General features: G+C 43.9%; 1 protein-coding gene across 2 annotated transcripts in view; it reads right to left on the bottom strand.

The window, feature by feature from the left end:
- Positions 1–63: 63 nt before the first annotated feature.
- EIF2B3 (eukaryotic translation initiation factor 2B subunit gamma) overlaps positions 64–22,827 on the bottom strand; it is a 94,051-nt gene continuing 71,287 nt past the window's right edge. The window contains exons 10-12 of one of the 2 annotated variants that reach the window (XM_031601367.2): positions 22,418–22,566; positions 11,136–11,239; positions 64–241 (exon numbers count right to left, since the gene is read on the bottom strand). In XM_031601367.2, coding sequence (XP_031457227.1) covers positions 189–241; positions 11,136–11,239; positions 22,418–22,566 — 306 coding nt within the window. In that variant the 3' untranslated portion in view covers positions 64–188. Of the gene's footprint in view, positions 242–11,127; positions 11,240–22,417; positions 22,567–22,827 lie in introns of those variants that run through there. The other variant, XM_090146587.1, reaches the window with a different exon arrangement.

Here is a 22,827-nt window from a genome sequence, read left to right on the forward strand (position 1 = left end):
GGGGAAGGGCTGGCGGACACACGGCTCTGTAAATACTTCTTTATTAAGACATAAATACAAAGCTGAACAGGAAAGGAGCAGTGACAGGGTAAACCATGCCAGTACTGATCTGCGCGGATGATCTTACGATGCTGAACATCTGGTTCTGCTGCCGGCTTCCATAAAATCATCTTTAAAACCTACTTGGGTTATATCTCCATCAGCTGTTCAGTGCCCACAATGACTTCATTAACATGTTTGGCTGAAAAGAGAGAGAGAGGGAGGAAAAGAAGAGGAATTGAGTTTTGCAGCAGTGTTTCAGACCTTGCATTTTTTAAATCTGCATCTTTAAAATAAATGAGAAAAGCAGATTCTAGGGAACTTGAGTGCAGATTTGCTGCCCTTTTTTGGTCTCCAGCATCTCTCAGACAGCATCCCACACACATGGCAAAAGCCTAAACAACTGACTAAACATTAGGAGGTTTCTCTAATGAGAGTTTTCACATGTATGTGTCACTACCAAACAACAGTGGCCCGACGGAAGTCACAGCTGCTGCTGACAGGTGTACCTCTAGGCCCATGCAAAGAACCATCCACATCCAGCGTGGAGCTACACAGAACTACAAGGTCACTCCTCTGCCTATTCCCAGCCTTGGCGGACACATTAATGTGCCAGTCCCTGCCCCAGCACTGTTCATGCACTGTACTGAAAGAACCTTCCATTTAAAATGCAAAAGCAGCCTGTCAGGGAAAGACTGCAAATAAGGGATCTAGAGCCAAAATAATAAAAACACAAAACTGAAAGCCTAAAAATCCAAGCATGTGGCCTCAGAGCGTGACACAATGCCTGTGTGCTCCAAGTGGGTGTCCTCGGGGTATGGCCAGAGTTGGTGAATTTGAACCACTCCCTGGGAGTTGGACACCCATTCAAGTGAAGTTCAGGTGCTTTGAACCGTGCCCCAAGGCTCTCCATCCCCCTTTTACACTTCTGTACATTCAGAATAACAATTGGCTCTGGTATCCAGGGTGCCTGGGGTGAATCATCGGGGCCTGCAAGGTACTCAGGCACACCGTGTTGTCTCTAACACCTTACACAGTAGTGGGGGTAGATGGCCAAGGATGAAGGAAATAACCAGTTGTGTTTTATTTACCCACCTAAAATGCCTCCCCTCAGGGGAGCAGATTTTGCAAGAGTGCTGCAAAACAACAGCTACCCTGCCCTCAGCTGCAAAAAGCAATTACTGGCAGTTCCCAAACTGGCCCAGCTAACATGATGCTTCCCGTGGTTTAGAACTCAAGACATTATCTTTGCACCATGCAAACCGTCACTCCAAAAGTGGCTTGATTAAAAACTGTTCTGTAAACTTCAAGGATTTATTTGGACTGCAGCGAGAACTTCCTGCTATGGCCCTGACCCCACCACCATGCTGATCCTGCTGTCCTGCCTGGAGGACAGAGTTGGGTTAGCCACAAGACTGCCTTCCAGAGATCCTTCGTGAAAATAACAACAAAATAAGAACAGAAAGATGCTTCTTACTTTCAGCATCAGATTGAGTAATTTATTCCTGTGCTCGAGGCATTTAGTGACAACTGATAATTAATCCTGGAGCCTCACGGAAACATCCTGCATCTCAAAACTGGAGCTGGAAGTTGGAGCCTGGACTCCAGCACTGGGCATGATGAACGGAGGTGGATGCAGCTCAGGAAAATGAGGGACTGACTGTACGCATGCCAGGTGCAGGCGTGATGTAGGTAGCACCACACAATCTCCCTAGCACAGCTCTGCCAATAGCCCCAAGTCCAGCCTTCAGCTCCTCTCTCCTCCCGTCCTGGACCCCACACAGCTCTGCCAAGGTACCTCAAATCCAACCTGCAGCACTTCTTGCTGTAACATTCCTCACCCCCAACAACTTTCCCAATATATCTCGAACAGGCCCTGTAGCAACTTCTGTGACTCCATTCCTGAACCTCCTCCAAGCAGACTACCTATCATGTTGATTTCTGTGATGTGAATAAGACTCTGGCTAGCATCCAGCGAGAGTAATTACGTTATGCCTCTGCAGATTAAACATGCCTTCACCTAAGCTCATGAAGAACCATGGTTCAATATATGAGTTATCTGTAGCAATACCTTTTAATAAGGAACTTTCTGTTTCATTTCAGACAGCATCCTGCACTGAACGTGCAGATCTGGGATAGGCCCAGTTGCATACTTTGTTGCAGAGGTGGTACCAACTATTTGTATTTTGCACCAACATGCTTACAGCCTCCTTCTGGTATCTTGCATTTTCCATCTGATTAACTCAAGATGCTTTTCAAAAGCAGGTGAGTAAGAGCATTCCGATTTTACAGGTGGGGAAACTGAGGCAGCAGCAAGCTTACTGGGCTGATGCAGCACATGTTTCCTGATCTCCCATCCTGTCCTTCCCTGATCCACATGGCCCAGATTCTGGCACATGCAGTGTATCACTGCTACCACCAAACCCATTTCTCCTTGCATGGGCTAAAAGGAAACACATGAACGTGCCTGCCTCAAATCCACGAGAAAGTTTCTAGTGATAAAGGGAATGGTTTTGCTAGAAACAAAGCCTGATTCCGCACCCCAGGGGGATGTGATAGACAGATAAGGATTCACCCTGCTTCCCTCTTCCCTTCCCAAAGCCCTGCTTACAGAGGAAAGGGAATTCAGACTCCACCATTTGTGCCAAGGAGCAGAGCTGTGGATAGCTTTTCATTATCAGCCCTGGCTGCCAGTTGCCAGTGGCTCTGGCTGGTATCAGCAAGCTCAGTTCGTGCAGAAACTCTGCCTGAAACTCAGGGGGGAGGAGGCAGAAGTACCTCCCATGCTCCACTGTTCAGCTCCCTTCTCCTTCCCCAGCTCCCCATTAGGGATTTCTTACCAGGCTGCCTTTTATCTGACACTGGCAGGGTTACAGATGCATTCAGCCCGCAGAGAAAGAAGAGGGATTAGAGAAAGGACTTTCAGAAAGCCTTCGAGTTGGACTCTGCAACCTTAAATCATGTTCAACTAGATCTTCTCAGATTGGGAGCATCTGGTGCTAAGCAAATCCAGAGCTGATCAACACATTCAACCTCCTGATTAGCACTTTGATTCAACTTGCTGACGCAGCCCAGCCCCAAGTCAGCCTGGGTGCTTGAACCCAGCATCCACGGAGATTTTACTGAGCGTAAATCAAAAACCTGTCACTCGTTATAGATGCATTCCTGCTTAGGAAGACGTGTGTTTACACATACTGTATGCTGAGCCCCTTAAAAACATACGCACAACACGAGGAGAGCTGGGGAGCAGCAGAGCCTTTGGTGCTTGGCTAAAAACAAATTGTAATGCAAATAAACAAAGGGGCGGAAATGACTGCAGAGCCCAGCACAAACCCCACCACCGGGACGGGGGCTGCAGCCCAACGCTGCCCTCCCCTGCACGGCACAGCCTTCCTGGCAGGTTCCTGCGAAGCTGCTTACAGAAAGGGGATGCCGGAGCATTCCTTTAAAAGCCATGTGAAAGCATCTCCTTGCTGTTTGCTCAATTAGCCCCAGACAGATTGCTGCTGCTGCTGCTGGTGGCAACGCTGGGTTGTAAAGGAGGAGGGGAAGGAGGGGAAAGGCAGGAAAAAAAAAAAAGGAAGAAAAAAAAAGGTTAGGGCCTAGGCCCAGGACCACCACGAAGTTCCAGCCCTCAGGGGCTCCAGAAAACGTTCAGTTTACTCACTCAATTACATACACTGTTTTATAAACCCTTTAAAATAAAATAGAAAACAGTCCCTGGCACAGAATTACTGCTCTATTATACAGCAGTGATGAAAGCCACTGCTGTGTATTTGCTCTCTTTAAAGCAAGAGATAGTTTAACTTAAAAACTGGGCAGGGGGAGGGGTGCCTGCAGAAACGCATGCACGAAAACACACCGTGGGTGGCTCCTACCACATTCACCCAGGACAGAAAGGATCAGAGAGTGGGAGAGAGGAGCAACTTGTCTCTGCAGCAATGGTTGGCCCTGGAAAGGCAGCCAGGTTGGTGGGGGGAGAGGAACTAAAAGGGCTTAAGGGGATGGGAAGCAGCTGAAGCTTGACTCTGGGAGGCTGGAGGGTGTTTTAAATTACATGGAGAGATAAAGAAGGGAAGCAGGTGATGGAGGCTGATTTGTTTGTGTTTATGGAGCACCGGGGCTTTCCAGTCAAAGCCTGCCCTCTTCCCAGCTATGCCACATACTTACATGACCGCTGGTGATCGGGGTGACTGTACTGTGGCCCCAAAGGCCAGGAGTGTCTCACAGATTGTGAGTGTCGCATGAGCCTCACGCTGAAGCAGATGGCTGTGCTTGAAGGGCTCTGGAGTGATGCTCCCTGTAAGCATCCCAGGGAGGGATGTGCAACTCTGCCCAGGGCACTGGGAATGGTACTGGTGAGAGCTTCAGGCACATCAGCTCTGGTGAGCAGCTGGGGGCCCAACCCAGGCTCCAGGCAGAGAACAGATGGAGATCCGCTCTTGGAGATCCCACCCTTGTTGTACACCACTCCCAGCAAACACCCATGTGCAGTGCCTGTGCTCACTTGGGGCAGCTGAGGCTTCTCTCACCAGTATTGTATACAGAATGGTTTGGGCTGGAAGGGACCTTCAAAGATCATCCAGTCCAATCCCTGGTCACGGGCAGGGCCATCTTGCACTAGATCAGGTATTAACCCCTTCTCCCTCATATCCACTCAGAGAAATGGGTATGTCTTGGGATGTAAAGGTAAAGGCAACAATGAACTCAGTGTTTGAAGAAAGAAGAATTTACTGTGGCTTTGAGCAGATGGACAGGGTGGGGTGAAGGAACTGGGAAAAGTGATTGCTTGAGATATGGGAATGTGATTGCTCAGGGTGTTAGGAAATACATTCATCAGAGAAAAGTGAGACTAAGGACTAGAGATGTGCACAACAGTGAGCTCCTTGGAGACAGGGACACACCCACAGCCCCAGCACTGTGGCAGTGTCCTAGCAATCATTGAAGAAGGGGACTGGGTTACACTGATGGATGTGCTCCCACAGGGGCATCACTCTCCCACAGCAAATGCTAGCAGGGATCTCAGAATTGTCAATCTGAAGGCCTCTGTCCACACTTCCTACTAGGATGGCAGCAGTGCCACATCTGCCTGGAGACTGCTGCCCACGGTGCTGGACCCCTTCCTCTCTCAGGTCCCCTTCCTCTCTCAGGCATCCATTGGGGTGTCCTTCCTGGCTCTTTCATGTGGCTGAGCTCTAGCAGAGCACAAGAGGTTATTTTCTCTGCATGGAGCATGTACAAATATTTCTATAAGGTTACAAACTGCTGCCTTATGGGTAGATATCACAGTCAACACGCTGTGAATACAGCAGTTCCCTTAACCTGTTCACGCAGGAAGCCTGAACTTCCCTGGCTGTGAATGACAGAGTGCTCGAGTGACAGCGCGGCAGTCCCCAGCAGTAGAGGGAAGGACAAAACATCACTAATGGGTTATTCTAGAGGAGTTTTATGCCACCACTAAGACCAGAACTCACAAACTGTTTTTATACAGCTTGGAAAGCAGGCTTGTTAGGATCACCTAGAAATTGTCACTGATGCAAAAAAGTGACTTTTTAAGAGATGCCTATTTGAACTACCAACTGATATCTTTGTCAGAGACATTCAGTAGTTAAACAACTCTAGGGAACAAGTCACATGGACCTCAAAATTTCCCTCTGAATTTACACCATTCCTCCTTTCCAGACCATCCTGCACCTCTGTGCATGACATACATGTGTGCACTGTTTAGTCTGTGTCTGTTCTTTGTGAGCTTTCGTAACTCCCATCTGCACTGCAGCATACTTTCAGATCCCAAACTTGTGTCATGCTAAGTATTTTCAGTTCCCCAAGATTTCACCAGGAGGTACCCAGCATCTTGCAACAGCAGACACAGCTCTACTTGAATGCAGCAAGAACATCAGAAAGCCCATCAATCCCTTCCTGCCCCTATCTTGCTCAATCTTGGCTGGAGTGAGGCATCCTTACAAGCAGTCATCCATTCATATGTAGAGGCTCCATAAACTGTACCTGCCTGCACAGGATGGCATTAAGAGAAAAATGTGCTCTTTGGCCCTCATTAAAATAAAACAATCTTACTCTGTTTCATTGAGAAGTCCTAGGACTGCAAGCTTGGAACAAGACTTGAAAAATGATCTGAAACGGGAGCCAGTCCCTACTGGATATGTGCCTTTTTCTGTTCTTGTGAGAAACCACACACTTTTGGCTATGTGATAAGCCTCTGGAAAAAATTTCTGTTTGCACATGTTCTCAGGAGGGCAGCTAAAAGCTCCAGAGACTGCTTCTCCTGAGTGCTCTCAACCAGGGAAGTGCAGGATCGATGCAGGACTTCCCCCAGCTTCTGTCCCAGCTCTGGGACCAACACTCAGCACAGAACTGCTTCCCTCCAGTGCCCAGAATGATCCTGCCTGGGCACAACAGCAGCACAGAAAGAGATCAAAGCAGTCGGGGATGGAGTGCCAGATGGGAAATGGAGCATGGGACTGTTAGGCAGGGGGACTGGAAATAGCATCTACGATGAGAGCAGAGGAGACAGGTGTGTGGCTAGGCATAACAAAGTAAGAGAAATAAACAAAGACTAGAGGAAGAACCAAAGACTGGGAATGGGATGAGACTCGTTCTGGGACAAAGCCATAGTGAGGAGCAGTGAGGCAGGAGTCAGGATCAGATAGGAAACAGGTGATGTGGTTGTGGCCCAAGGAATGATGTTGCAGACAGGAGCAGTAAAGCCTACATTAACTACAGCCTCCTCCCCCTGTACCAGGAGTGAATCTCCAGGCTGCTGACACCCACGGGCATCTGTGAAATTTCCTGGCAAAGTTCCTCTTGCCTCACTCCAAATCCAGCTCCCCTTAAGGAGGATGACCCACTACTGTCAGTTCCCATCAGCTGGAACAGCAGAAGCTCTATAATGGAGTTCTAGTTCCTGGAGCTGCTAACGACCCATGCACAGGCCAACATGATCACATAAAAAAACTTTTTTCTTTTTTTTTTGTCTCAGTAGACTGAACCCTCCATTCCAATATTTACAAAGAAAATGCTATAGCTAAAATGTAATTGTTAGGAAATGCTACATGTAACATGCTGCTTCAGCACTTAAGTTGGGCAGTCAGAATGAAAGGGCCTACAAACAGCAACTCTCTGAATCTCAGGCCTTTCTAAAATAGGAAAAATCAGCCACGTTCATACTGAGGAGGTAAAAATGAGCTTGCTAACAGCTGTGAAGCACTAAGATGACAAATGTTGCAGAAAGGCCACAGAAAGGATCTTGTTTCTTGCATAGTGTACAGTAATTAAGGTTTCAGACTCAAGCTGAAAGAAGACAGGAATCAGGGCTATGGAACAACCTCGCATTCAGCACGCACTCGGCAGCACTTTCTGGGTGCTGACTGCATCATGGCACCAAGGAAAATAAAAATATATGGTTGCATTGAAAATGCACCAGAATAAGCACAGTCAAGTCTTAGCCTACATCTTGGTCAGGGAGATAATGCTCCTAAGTACGCATTGGGAGGCCAAGCTAAGATTACATCAGCATCCTGAATGCTGATACTTTTTCCCTTTCTGCAAATACACTTTGTGGCAATAACACTGCTGTAATACACTTTCTGGGTGTACAATGACTCAAGCTGTCCCTAAATGACACTGGCTCCTGCATAGTCAATGAACACAAAACATGCCTGCCCAGGGACACCAAAGATGAAAGTGAGGGCTAAGGTGGTGAGTTTTGTGTCCATTTTGCTAGTTTTATCCTATGAGCGTCTCTCTACTATCTCTGTTCTCTATTTTGCTTTGAAGAAAGCAGGTTCACCAAAAAGGCTGGAGTGCAATTGTAGTAACTGTCTTAGAAACAGTGACTGAATGCTTTGCGCAATTAAGCCCTTTCAGAACGGCCGCCTGCCATTTCCTATCCCTTTAATAATTGCCTCCTTTTTCTTAGGTACCAAGATGTTTTTCAAACTGCTATCTGGGTGAGGTCGCCTGTCTGCTAATTCTCTGATAGCAAATTTCTTAAAGTATCAAAGAGGAAGGGAAGTGGATGCTTCCTAAGCATGGTAATAAAAGCAGTAGGAAGAGAATAGCATGACTCTCAGGAGGCATGGCTTGCAAATCCAGAAGTTTAATAAAACTCCACATCATGACTTTAACAGAGGCACTTAAAAAGTACTGTGTCTGGCCAGTGCTGTGATGGGGCCTGTAGTCATTGCTGACAGCTACCTGCCCCCCCTTGTCTCTAACTCGCTTTTTAGTTTGAAATTAATAGGCTGCATCTGATCTACCCCAAAAACCAGTGGTGGAGCACTCCCTCTATTTAGGTGTCCAGAGCTTTGCCAAGCCTATTATTAAGTGATGAGGTCTCCCACCACGTCCCCAGGGAGATTATCCCACAGCCGACCAGACCACATCATTAGGAAAATGTTTCAGATATCCAACCTAAATTGTGTTTAATTCAATCCCATTACTCCCAGCTGTGCCATTTAGACCACCCTAAATATGCCCCTGCCTCTTCCGTAGAAGGAAAAGGACAAGAGCTGGTTTGAGTTACTTTTGCCTATCATTTGTGGTATCTGTTCTTCTGCCATCCTGCTTCCATGGTTCAGGTTATAAAAGGAGGTCAGTGGCTCAAAGAGCTCTTGTACCCTGAGCTGCCTGGGCAGCGAGACCAGGACTTGTATGGCAGAACTGGGAGCACACAGCCAGTTCCGCAGCAAAGTCAACTGTGGGATTTGCTTGGGGGTGTGCAGGATGATGCGGGGATCTTTGTACCTTTGATGAATCCTGGCTGATGTTTTGGAATAAGGAACTGCTGTTTTTTTTTCTTTTTCTTTAATGTTTCTGGGAAGGTGTATGCAGCTTTGCTGAGGTTTCTAGCATGTAACTCCCAGACTGGGGTCAACAGCCAGCTGCTACTGCTTACGTCTGCTGAGGTGCGATCAGCTTGCAATAAAAGGTGGCTGTGACCCAACAGAACCAGTTTTTCGTAACCTGGCTGTGAAGGCTAGAGTCTGAAGAAGGAAAAGTTACCAAACAGAACAACATAGCCAAAGTCTTGATGAAAGTGGGAATATGGAAACAGACTTACAGGGCCACACCAAAAGCTTGGCACAAGATACAGGAAGTCTTGGGCAGGGGAAAGGAAGTCATGGCATGCTTTCACAGTGAAAAAGAGAGGGCCCAGTTTACTGTGGGACCAGGCAAGGTCAGAAGAAACATGCTAGGCTGGAAAGACTCTGCAGTTCAGGAAATAAGTCATGAACTTCACAGACAGATCCCAGACCACCAAGGAGAACCTGACCCCCAGCCCAAATAAATTCCAAAATGGTTAGGAAACTGAGGCAGGGAAATGAACTGAGGCTTTGTTATTATTTTTTCTTGCTTGGCATAATGGCATGTTTGTCATTCATAATCTACCTGAGTGTCTTTGCTAACATCAGTCATATGTTCCTGAATAGTTTAACTGGAGGGCCCACAGACTCACTGAGAAGTGCTCTGGAGAGGTGAGCACGTGGCCCTACAAGAATAGGTAAACGAACCACAGGTTCCAGCTCTGTTCCTCTCCTTCCAAATATGTTATCATAGAATCATAGAATTATGTTGACAGATCCTGAAAAATGTTCAGATAAAGATGACAAGGGCAATAATGAAGAAAGAATGGTTTCCATACCAAGATCAACCAGACTGGACCTGCATCCTGGAAGAGACTACCAAAAAAGACATGAGTGAGGGCAAAGTGTGATATTTCTGTTTGAAATGATCTGCTGAAGAAATTGAGCGTAGTAAATTAGCTAAATCTACACCCTCACAGTTTCCTCATAGTTCAAATTTTAGATTAATAAACAAACATGACCTGATTTAGCTCTCCTAGTGATTCATGCTCAGAAGAAGGCACAAGCAGAGCATCATGAACAGTATGTATTTTCAGGGATAGGAGGGCAGTGAACCCACAAGGGTCGATGATTACAACTGATGTGATGGACAAAGCCATGGGTAAGCAGAAACTGTGCTATACAAGGACCAAGACCACAGTGTGCGTAACGCTGACTGTGTGTCTCCTGCAGCATCTGAGACTTGCAATTGTAGGATCAACACTTTGTTTTCATGAGTCTCTTACTTCTAGTTTCAAATTAAAAGAAAAAAATTTGTGTATGCATAGCTGGCAATAGGTTATAGTATACCACATTAAGTGCAAACCCTGCTCTTTATCAGGACACTCACAATTGGGAAACCACCCATATACTATAAAGACAAAACAAGCAAACAAATCCTGATCTGACTAAATAACTTCACATGGAGCCTGAAAAGGAACTCACTGTTGTCCTCAGTCCACACCCTAGAGCAGGGATCTGCCAAACCCCAACCATAAATATTCATTAAAAAGCCCTCTGCTTGGGATGCAGTCACCGAGACAGCCATTTCCTGCCCATTATCTCTTAGAGCAGGAAATCAACAGTTCCACTTAGGCGGTTACTGAGCCCTCACCACTCACAGCTTGATTGGATGGCCTAACTTTGCCCAAATTGGGACCGCATAGTTGTAACTTCTCTGAAACCCCAAAAAGCATTTCATTTCAGTAAAACAGATCTGAATGTAACTGCCCTTGTATTTACTACTAAGCACAGCAGCTTCCAGTATGACATTCCATCCTGAGCTCCTGCATGGAGCAGGGTGGATGGGAACACGCTGGCACCTGTGGCTGCTAGCATTCACAAAAAGAAGGATGTCTGTGCCATCACTTATTTGACTGCATCACCCCTAACACGGACAAAAACTACTTGTCAAAATGACAGTTCCTTCTGACAGCTGAGGACAACTCCAAGCTGACCTAATTGTGGCCTCTGGGAAAAGACTGTCTCAGCACCCAATCTTGTTCTTTACAGTAACAACAAAGTTTTTCTGCCAACTTCTGAAGAGCAACTCCCTGAACTATTCTCATGCCAGCAAGCTGCACTTTCCATGAAAAACAAATCTTAATCTTAAGGGACACCACACTGTAAAACTGCCACTGTTCACTGGCTCTTGAAGAAACAGGAGGAAAATCTTGAGGAGGAAATTCTAAAAATTAATTACAAATGCATCATAAAAACAGCTTTTCTACTTACCTTTGGTTTCCAGCCTCTGATCACTTCCAATCAAACAGTCTTTGATGTCTGCACCCTTCTCTATCACAGCGTTATTACAAATAACACTGCCCTGAAGACAACACCTATAACACAAGCACAAGGTAGAACAAGAAAATGATTAAAATGATAGGTACAAAACAAAGGTATCCACTGGGATAGTTAATAAACCTCTGACATGATTTGATCATCCAGTTAGGAAAGAATTTCAGAGTCCAGATGTTGGCTCCATAACTCCTCTACGAAGATATTGAGAGATCTGAGTGAGTTATTGCACCGGTCTTTGCCTCTCCAGGCAGTAAAACTGTAATTGTGCATCTTAACTAATATCCGTGATGTGTGCTCACTCAGCACCATGAGTGATGTTAAATGGTACAAACAATTTATTGCAAAGCTATGGAGAAAAAACAGCTATGCTGCAGCTGTAAGTGAGATACATAACAGAGATGAAGGTATCTGTCCCATTTCATATTTCCTCCCCAGCACTTCTGCTAATGTATATTACAACAGTTATGGATATCTGTGCTACCCTCTGTCAAATCTCTTTCTGAAGTTTTTGGCTTCAGTGACTTTCTGCATTGAGCTCTACAGTTCAGCCCCTCCTGTGACACCCGCAGCCATGGCCGTGAGTTTCACCACTGCTTACTGCACCAGCAAAATGCTGCTGTGCTGTGCCACCAGGCTACGAGCCATCAACAGAAGAGCTATTTCGGAGTTTGAACTAATAGCACAGAGGGCTTTTGGTACTGAGAGCCCCCCGAGCCTCAATTTTGTACTGAGCAGAGAGCCAGCCAGCTGTACTCCTCAGGAGCAAAGAGGAGGTCAGTCCTCACTCCAGACTGCCAATCCTAACATTAATTCCTAGTTCTTTTCCTACTCGCACGTTGCCACTATCTGGTACACAGAATTTGCCATTAAATATATGTAACAATTCTGTTGCTCATGTGAGTCAGAGCAGAAACCACCTGCATCACAAACACGGCATTAATTCCGCAGGAGTAAAAGCAATAAAACCGGACCTCAGCCACGGTGGTTAGCAGTTATGACTTCCCTTGAGCAGACTGTCCCCTCTGAACAATCATTCTTTTAACTCGCTTCAACTCCCCCTCCTCTGACCTATAAGGAGGCAATATGAGCAATTATGCTCCAAGTAACCAGCTCAGGTTGCCTTGGCAAGGTTTTTACTAACATATTAATAAGATAAAAAGCGGCAAAGATACACAGCAGACCCCTGTCTGCCTTTGCTCTCACACTGTCACCAGCTGCTTCTTTCCAATAGCTCCATGTACTCCAGACATCATCCTGTGTAACAGCATTTACTGGGAGAACACTCAGCGTTGACAGTCAGGCTGGAAAATGAACTGGTAGAGGGAGGACTGCCCGTCACTGCTGCCATCCTGCGCTGGTGCCATCCAAGCAAAGGTGACAGGAGAGCTTACTCACTGCCCACTGAAAGTGTCCCTATCCAAAAAGCATGCTCTGAAGTGCCTTCTCCGTGATCACTTAGAACCATTTCCCTGCGATTTGTAGGTTCCCACCATCTATCACTGCTTCCAAGCACAAGAACCATGGAGATGTGGCACTGAGTGACATGGCTTAAGTGGGCATGGTAGGGATAGGGTGGCAGATGGACAAAATGATCTTAGTGGTCTTTTCCAATCTGAATGATTTTCTAAGAAGAGCCTTGGGTGTGCTAAGATCTCCGACTTTAAGCTGTTTTCTGGAGCTCAGGCTGAAGCACACTGTACGTCCCAAGCCTTCTTGGGATCATTTTTCAACTCTTGGGGAAAGAATAGCATTGTAACCAAGAAAGTGCTGATGACATTAACATCAAAGATAAGGGGCTTTCCTGCCAAACCATTTGTTGGAAGGACAGCCCAGGGAACCAAGGCAAACGTGGCTGTGCCAGGTGCTTGCAAACCTACCCTTCCCCAGTGCCAGCATCAAGCAAAAACAAAAGACTCCGCCACCCCAGGAGTTTCTTCAAACTTATAAACACAACCAAATGCACAAGTTTTAGAGCCATGCTCAGCGCTAGGATTACCCCAGTCGCACACACCAGCACTGAATCTGGCTTTTATTGCTCAAGTGGAACAAAACTTCATGAGATAAAAACACAATTTGTGGGTGTTCCCTTTACCCGCTGACAGATGTAACACAGCCATTTTGAAACCACTTGTAAATGCCTTTTTTTTTCCAGAAAAAGTATGTTATAAAGTCTGCCAAGATAAGTATTTTGTGTGTTTACTTAATTTTTACTATTTTTTTTTTTTTAATTGAAGAGTAAGGGATAAACTTCTATTCTCTTAGAGGATAAATATCACATCTCAAGGCAATCTTCCGCATCCTCCTTGGATAAATAGCCACCGTGTTTCCTGCCTCGCTTAACAATTAGGTGCTATTAGTCCTCAAAGGTGCTCTGACAGCATTCAACTTCACTGACCATGTTGTGTGTGCGCATACGCACATATTTGATGTACTGCTTTATAATGCAAACCATATTTATTTCTTTTCCTAAAACGTAGTATATTTTTAAACTTTTCAGCACCGTGAAAACGGATATCTTCTGACCTTAAAATCCAAAGAGCATGTTCAAACCCACAAGAGGAACTAATTTGGGGCATTTGATTTATGGCTGAAATTTCAATTTGAATTTGTTTTAAGTGCAATCACAAGCTGAAAGTCTGGCAGCTGAGCGTTTTTCAGAGAATAAATAAAAATATTCGGTGTGTGTGTCTGCATTCTAGAGAGAGCATTTTACAAGCCCAGTCCTGTAGTGGTAACAGATGTAGATGTCGGCTAGCTGAGACATTAATTTGTTATACAGGTACAACGTGCGAATGGAAGCATATGAGAGTGAGTGTGTGTGTATGGCTGTGCATGTGCGTATGTTATGCACAGCCTGCATCTGAGAGACAGAGAGGCTGACTCGGGTTTGGGGTTTTTTTTCTTTTTTTTCAGAAAGTGAGAGAACAAGAGCAAAAGGAGTAGTGGCCAAGGAGGCATGGGGGGATTACAAGGATTTAGGTCTTTAAACTGCAGACCACCTAACAAGATCACTCTGAAATGCCACTAATTTCAGTTAAGGCCACAGACCTCCCTTCCTCTGCCCTCCCTCTCTCTCCCATTGTAAACAACTAATCCCAGCAGAAAACAACAGAGAGCAAAATATACACACATTCTGCAACATTCCAGGTCCTTCTTTATCTTCTATTTATTTTTCTAAAAGGTCAGAGTATGTATGGAGGGAGGGGGGAGGGGAAGAAAGCCAAAAAAACCTCAAGTCCATCTCTTGTGTGGGCTTGAAGGAAGCTGGGAGAAAGCAAAGTCCAAGAGCATACAATATGGAGCTTTTATAGCATAGCAATTCCTGGACCGGGCTTACTTTCCCCTCCCTCTATTTGTGGCAAAGTCACATAGCTTTAAACCAAAGGACAGGGTGGTCGATTACATCTGAAAGAAATGTAAAGAATTGAGAAAGAATTCCATCTCCTGTCGAAATTATAAATAAGGAAGTATTAGTCCCAGAGACAGGCTGATTTATGCAGTCCTGGAGCTGCTGACTTTCAGCCCGAGTATCAGTCTATAAATCTAACTCTTAAATCAAATGTGTCAATCACTGCAGAACTGAGACACTTAAGAAAAGAAAGGCACCTACCACTGAAAGCAGGAAGGCTGCCAGGGGACGGAGGTACTGTACCCTTCTTAATTTTCTGAAGTGTAAATCTGAGATCAAACATCCTTTGGGGAAACGGGAAATCAAAATCCGCAGTGCTCAGCACACCGGGAGCAGGCTGCAGGAGTCCAGGACACAACCCCTAATTACAGGCTACCCACTGATTATTTAGGACTCTGTGATTAAAGTGATGAACGCTCCTGGGAGAAAGGGGCTTAAGTAACTGAGGTCAGGACCTCAACTGCAGCCCTCGCTCTGGTTGTGCAAGCTTAGGAAGGTACAAATGTCACAGGTTTGCCTTACAGCAAATCTCCTGAAATGCCAATGGAAGCTATCCAGGTCTGCTAGTTTAATCCAATTGTGCCAAAAAAACGACATAATCTCTGTTGGGCAGCAAAGCAAATGAGGTGTCTAAAATGCAACACTTAAAACCACAGGCTGGAGAGGAAGCAAGTGCTTGGAGCAGGGAGTTTAGGACGGCCGTGGGTAATGCTGTGCCATGCCAAGCAGTCAGGAGTCCTGCTCCTCCGATGAGCTAGGAAGCAGGGATGGGATGGGGAGTTAAAAGCCAAGGGTGACATGCCTCAGCAACTACTCTGCTGACTGAGGGGTAACAGCTGTGGATTCCCCTGGGAGCAACATCCCATTCTGCCTTGACCACGGAAATAACAGCCACAGCAGGCAGCTCAATAACTGTGAGAGGTGGCAAGGGGGGAGCTCCAAACCCTACCAGCAGCCCCTCAAAGAATCCCTCTATAGGTGGTGGCTGGGACACATGGTCATAGGATGAGGCGCAAAGCCAGGGGAAAACAGAGAAGAGGCAACACCACCATTAGGAAACTTGAGAATCTGCAATGTTGTCTTCACCAACATTTATTTTTACACACTAACAAGCCAACTCTGGGTACTGTGAATTCACATTATACTCTCAAGTAAATACCAAAGACTACAATAGATGCCAACAGTATGTGCTATAATTTATAGATACATTTCAAAGAAAGCATTCTTAAGTGAATTCAGGCTTTGATCTCCTGTTTTTCCCCTTGGGGGTAACAAAAACATTCTACCAATCCCCTAAATTCTTAACCCATCTCCCAGGGTGTTTTCGCTGAGGAACTTGTTTCAAGTCTCTTTACTAGCCAAGCTCATCACTGTGGTATGGCTCCTTTACACTTCTTCCCCACACCCTAAACATTTTGCATTACATATTGCATATACTTGCCAGCACTCGTATTTTCCAGTGAAAGTTCAACTGACCTTAAAGGATTGCCTCAAACCTTCCTTAACTTGTTTTATTAAGTGAAATGTAGGCTGCCGGGGGAGGTCGCCTGGAAGGTTGTGCCTCACCTCTGAAACTTCAGATAAATCCAGCTGATCTTGGAACAAACCAATCGGTGGCCTTTCATTTAGCTGGAAATCTGGTTTTGCACACTTCAGCAAAAACACACACTGAAACGAGTCTTACACCAGGAAACCCTTACGCATGAGGAAGCTGACCTCCTTCTGTATTCTCACTCTCCATTGGACATTATTAGTTAAATCAGTTGCTATATGGGCTAGATGTACAAGGAAAAGAGGATTTTCTAAATGCCATCCTTAGAACAGAGACTGGTTTTGTGGAGTTAAGCTGAACTTGTTCAACCCCAGGGTCCCCTTAGAAACTCAGAGGAGCAATTCTGAAACAACGTGAGAATTTCTTCTTTTATTTACCCAGGCTGGGGAAGATTTTCAGGATCACCAATGGCACTTACACACAGACTCCCACCAAAACCTGACAGAAATCAGTTGCTTTTGAAAATCTGCATACACCTCTTCAATCAGACCCATGTGGCTGGCAGGAGGCAGAACTTATTTATAGCTCTAACTCTGGCCACCTGAAGAAGCAGATCAGCAGAACAAGAGGAGCTGTTTTAAAATGCTGCTTTTCAGGGCTGACCTGTGCTTTAAGTTCAACATTTGATGTACAAGATGTTTGTAAAATTGGGAAGAGCTCCCTGCACTACCAGGAAAACATATGTATCTGAGTATAAAGAACAGGTGATTTATTCAAGATGGATTGATGTACCAGGAAGCTAGCCAGAAGAAAATGTTCTTTGAGGAGCTGCAAGTAATAATGGTTCAGAGATTCACAAGATAACAGGTCCTATATGAGAAGTATCCTAAATACAACAGATATAGCAGAATTCAAATGCCCAACCATGAACCAGCTATGGAAGTAGCTCAGCTACTTTCTGCTCACTGCTTTCCAGGTTTGTCTTCTCTTCCTCAATTTACCTTCCTGAAAGCAAACTCTGTTGAGAAATAAGAGCTCATGTTACAGGCAAGCACTGTACCTAGCTTTATTCATATATTCATGCTTATCCGTATCCACAACATACTTTATACTTACATATACATACTACATATGCTTCTTCTGAATTAAGCTCTCGCTTTTCATGCGCTTTCTGCAACGCCTATTCTAAACTTGTTATTCTTTCCAAGGTTAGCATAGGGCAGGGGTGCAACTGGCATCACGAGACAGCATCCAGAAGACAAGACCCATCTTAAAAACTGGTTCAAGATACAAAATATTTGGAAATCCCAGCACAAGCAAAACGTTTGCTTCCAGTTTTGTAAGCTATGGTTCTGGAAACAACTTCATCTCTCCTCATTCCTTCTCATGAGGGAATGTGCTGTAAAATATATTTTACAATTTCAACAAATGTTGTTTTGGCAATAGGATCATTCCTATGTACTGCTCTTATCCAACAGGAAAAAGACCACTTATGTGCTGAACCCCTATAAATGCTCAATTCCATCCTGGTTTTAATTAGAATTTTTTCAAACCGCTCACTGTTTCTACATCAGGTGCTGATTTGGCACTATTGAGGAAACAACCAATAAACTTCACAATCAATCTGCACTTAGTAGCCAATCCAGCTCAGCTTGCTTGTTGTTTTCTTCCTTTGTACATTTTCTCATAGAAAGTAGCAATAAATTGGAGACATGTGGTAAACTAGAGTAGTGTTTAACTAGTCACACGTGGTCTCACTACAGTCCACTGAGTAACAGTACAGTGTCTGCACCATTGACTTTACACTGGTAGCAAGGACATCAACAGCAACACCCAACACAACTTACTTCTCTGTCATTGACTCGACACGTAATGCCTAAAATTTTCTGGTTGGTGCCATGCAGATGACCAGAGATTCCATTTATCTTTTCCATTTTAAAAAATGATCATCCTCAATAAGCCCTTTGTCTGCTAAAACTATAGGTGACACAAGCCAAGCTTCCTTGGTTGTTCTGTGAAGACCTAGTGCTTCCTAACTGTGGAACGAGATCTTGATGCTAATCTCGGCAGCTGTGTCTTGCTGCCATCCTGTCTGATAACCACAGCACTGTATTAACGGCTTCCATAGGAACAGCTACCACATGGTGGCGATGGGTTGGTGGTTGGACTAGACAGTCTTGGAGGTCTTTTCCAACCTTCATGATTCCACCACCATTGGAAGCATATTGCTACCACCATTGGAGCAAAATACTTCATTTAAGAGACTAAATCTGCCACAGAGCTCCTAGGGTACTGGCAACCACCATGCCAAAAGGCTATTTTTAGAGCACAGCTTTCCATGGATCTTTTGTCTTGATATTTATCTGAGCTTTTCATGCTTGCCTCCTCAAACACCAGTAAGTCCAAAGTAAGTCGTTCAAAGGTCAGTTTGTTTTATTTTGCTTTTTTGTTTTTCCTATTATATTCCCATCTCTTGAATCTTTCCGAGGAAAATGTTCTGCTCCCACAACCAAGGCACAGGGATACACTGTGCACATGACATGGCAAAGATCCTTTCGGTAAGTATATACACTCACAAAGTCTTATTAACAAACAAGAGATTTCAAAGCCTTTATCTGCTAGCATGGAATAAAGGATTTAGCACGGTTTTCCTGTTAATATTATCTACAATGCTCGGAGCGCTTCAGCACAGGGTCTTGTATGAATTCCTCCATCAATATCTAGATCTCATTTCAAGGAAATTAAGTGCGCCTAATCTGAATTTAGGGACCCTGCTGTACTGCACTACACATAATGCAAACAGAACTAACAAAAGGGTCATCCCCAAGACACAACAGAGACTGCGGGCATGTACAGCTACTGCAGGAGCATTCAGATGCACAAATTTTTCAAGTGATCTACAATTTCAGCTCGATTAGTAGGTTTTCTCCAAGTATGTAACTCAGTGCAGTCATTTGTCACTGAGCTCAAGGGAGCAGTGCAGAGAGAAATAAGAACTATTTCCCGCTGCAGCCTGTCACCTGGATAGTCAGCATCTCTCAGCACTTGCACTGTTGTATAAATTACATCCCCCCCAGCTTGGTCAAGTATGTCCATCACTCTGCACATATGTAATCTTCACTATTTTATTATCTCATTGATGGAAGAATTAGCTCACAGTGGGAAATACATTAAGAGAGGACTGCCAATTATTTTGCCTGTGTTACTAACTTCTTTAATCCCCTGTAATCTCATCTAAGGGGGATTCATATCTACTCAAATCACTTCACAAGAGATATGTATAGCATAACAGAAGCCCTACACACCAGAGCTGGAAAAACCGAAAACTCTGCTACTGGTCCTCCAGAATATCAAACACAGCCATCACTGGAGAATGGATTGTAACTTGGAAACAGGATGAAATGGCACTATCCAAGCGAAATCCAGGTCCTTGATCCTTGGTCCAAGAATGAACCAACCACAGCCTAACAATAAGAACCTTGTTTTGTAATAAATCCCTCGTGGTTTTTCCCTCTGCCCAGAAACAATATGTTTATCCATTTTAGAAGCTCGCATCAAATGTTGCAAGGTTCTTTGAAACCTTTTCTGGTTTGGAGATGTAATTTGTGGGTCCTCAAGCCAAAAGAACCATGGCAGGCCCAACAGCATCCTCAATTCACATTACAGGACATCAAGAGACAAAACAATTTTCACGCTTTCCTTTGTACCGACACATGAGCATTTATCCAGTTAAGATGTAGAAAAAACCAAAGTCAGTGAGATTCAAACCAGAGAAACTAGAGGTGATGTAAGTAGTAAAAGGATTACTAAGTAGTAGTAAAAGGATGCCAGGGTAGTGGCATGCATAATCACAACTCTTGATAAATGAACTTAGAACGCTGAGCAATTTTTGCATTTAGTTGTTCCCAGCCTTCTGACTTTCAGAAATGATTTACCTGATCTTTCTTTCTTCCCTAGGTTACCAAAAAGCTTTGTTTTCTCCAAAGTGTGCCCTATAGCAGCCCTTCCAGCCTACTTTTCCAGGCTGGTGTTGCTGCAATGAATGGTGGTGGGCCCAGCCTGCAGTTATCACTCACATGTGACTACTGCACAACACAGCATTAGTTTGGTGGAGCTTCATGTCAACATTACAATGTATATTCATTAGATGGCATCTTTTTTTTGCTCCTCAATGAGATTCCAGAAGTTTCTAATGTGCAATACCTTAGATGATGTTAAAACTGGCTCATGTTTGAAACATTCACAATGCAACAAAAAAAGATAAATTAGATCTGCTAAGGTATTTTATTACGATCATTTTGACTCAGACCAGCCAACATATGCTGACTTGTTAACTAAAGTGAAAGACACTTTCTGAAGTTGGTGATTAGGTAAAGCCTGAGTTACTCAGACACGCTTGGGAGAAGAGATGTTTGGAAAGCAAAGCTGTCCACTGTGGGCAGTTTAAAGAAAAATCACATATAATTTATTCACCTGTTGCAAATGGATCCATCAACGTGTTTCAGAATCATTAACATTATAACAAAAAACCATCAGATTTAATCAAATACATGAAAGAAGGTCAAAATACACAGAAACTGTTTTTACTAAGTTATAAGCAAGACTTCTTTCAACAAAACTTAGCAGTTGGATATTCCTGTACCTCATCACCTGTGTATGCATGACTTCACATCTCTCTAATCTTAAGGATTACAGTGATGCAATAAGTAACACTTTATCAATACAGTATCTGTGCAGATCCATGCAACATTAATTATGGTATGTTTTTAAGTAAAGCTTAATGTATGTAAGATTAATTTGGACTGGAGAGGAAAGATTACAAATTTTACTCCAGTGCATCAGTGTGCAATGTGCAATGATGGAGCAGCTAAGGGTGAAACTCTGAGGAGTGCAAGATTTATCACTTATTGGTGACGACACTGTTTTCACTGAGCATGAGCAGTGATGAAACTGGTTTCCAGAAATTCATGAAATATTACCCAAAAAGTTATTTTTATTATCTTAACATCTTTATAATGGCTGTGGAATTTTGCGGTATGTTTGATTTAGGATTTGGAAAACAGCGCTACGTAACAGTGCAGACAAACACAAGCTAATTTGGGACTCTTCATAAGAACATCACTATTTATACACTTAGCTGCCTCCGTGGTAGAGCTGCTCACCTCATATGCAAAACCATACTATTATGACTGTGGTATCAATTCATTAATCAAAATGACAGAGGGTCTCATGATCAAACGAGAGAGGTTCTGGTACTTCTTATGACAGTAGCGCTTGTGATACAGCCATACTGGATCCATTTGCAACTGAACTGGAAACCAGCTATTTTCTATACTCAAAAGAATTCTGATTTATGATGTGCTTGAAATTACTGCGGATTTCTATTAAAGACAAACACTTGGCAGTAAGGTACCATACTTACCTGTAATTTAGTTATGTAACAGTAGTATCCTCCATAGACCCCACATCCTTTGGGGTTTTTTGTTTTTCAGATATGCAACTTTCAGAGCCAACTTGGCATTTTTTTTAAGATTTTGGCCTTTTTCCTGAGGCCCTAAGCAAACCTCAAGCCATGAAGGAGCAGGGAATTTATACAGGCCTGCACAGACTCAATCAGCAGTTTCCTTTCCACTGACATCCACAGGAAGCTAGCTTGTACGGAAAGATGGGGGCATGCAGACATCAACAATTACAGATAGGCCACTTTTTCCACATTTGGAAATGAATAGCTCAAGGCTACCTATTTAGTTAGTGTCTTTAACGCGTGGGAAACCTCCACTAGCTGGCAGATTTTTTTTTCAAAAAGTTTACTATTGATTCTATTACTAAGCATAAGGCAATAATAAAGTAAAGATGCAAGATGACAGAAATAAACAAAAGAAAATCACATCTTAGGGAAAGTTATTTAAAGGTGATAACATCTGTAGTTAGTAAGAGTACCACTTTCAAATAATGTCCTGACTCAAATATTTTAGGTATGCTCACAAACCCAGCCACTGAAACAGAATTTGGAAAGATGACACACAAGCTCATACAGACATATATCCGCTTACCTGAATCCCACATTCTGAAGAGGCTATAATCTCCTCTAAAAAGAAATTATATTTCAATTTCTCATTATTATCTCATAATACCCTCATTAAACCATTTCACTTGCTTATTTGTTAATAGAGACATTTCTGATTTGGTCCTTAGAAATACCTTCCTAGCAATCAACAGTTCTGACTGAGGATCAGTTACAAGACAAAAATTGCATGCTAACAATTTATCTGGAAAAGGAAATTTAGAGGTCCAAAATACAAAGAGGTGACATACCCTTCCTCAATTGTAACAGAATTCATGATGATGCAGTTTGTTATCTTAACTTTGTCTTTTATGGTACACGCGCTGCCAATGATGGAGTGTTTAATGGATGTCTTCTCTCCAATTTGTGTGGATGACCCAATGATGCTGTCTGATCCAACCTAAGAAGGAAAAGAATGGAAACTGACATAGGACCTGGAACTCTGATACGCGTTCTCCATACATGTGCTCCAAACAGCATGTCTCAAGCATTCATCCACAAAGCACACTCTGCTCTACCCTTGGGCAATCTTGGCAGAGGAAAGATCTTTGGGAGGAAAACTGCTCAAATATCACAAATTGCCAATAGGGAACAAGAGACTGCAGTGTTTGAACTTGGGGATAAGGTAGAATTTTTTACCAAATATGCTTAAAGATAGAGA

Source organism: Phasianus colchicus, chromosome 9, assembly GCF_987193195.1.
Source record: "Phasianus colchicus chromosome 9, bPhaCol1.hap1.1, whole genome shotgun sequence".
NCBI lineage: Eukaryota > Metazoa > Chordata > Aves > Galliformes > Phasianidae > Phasianus > Phasianus colchicus.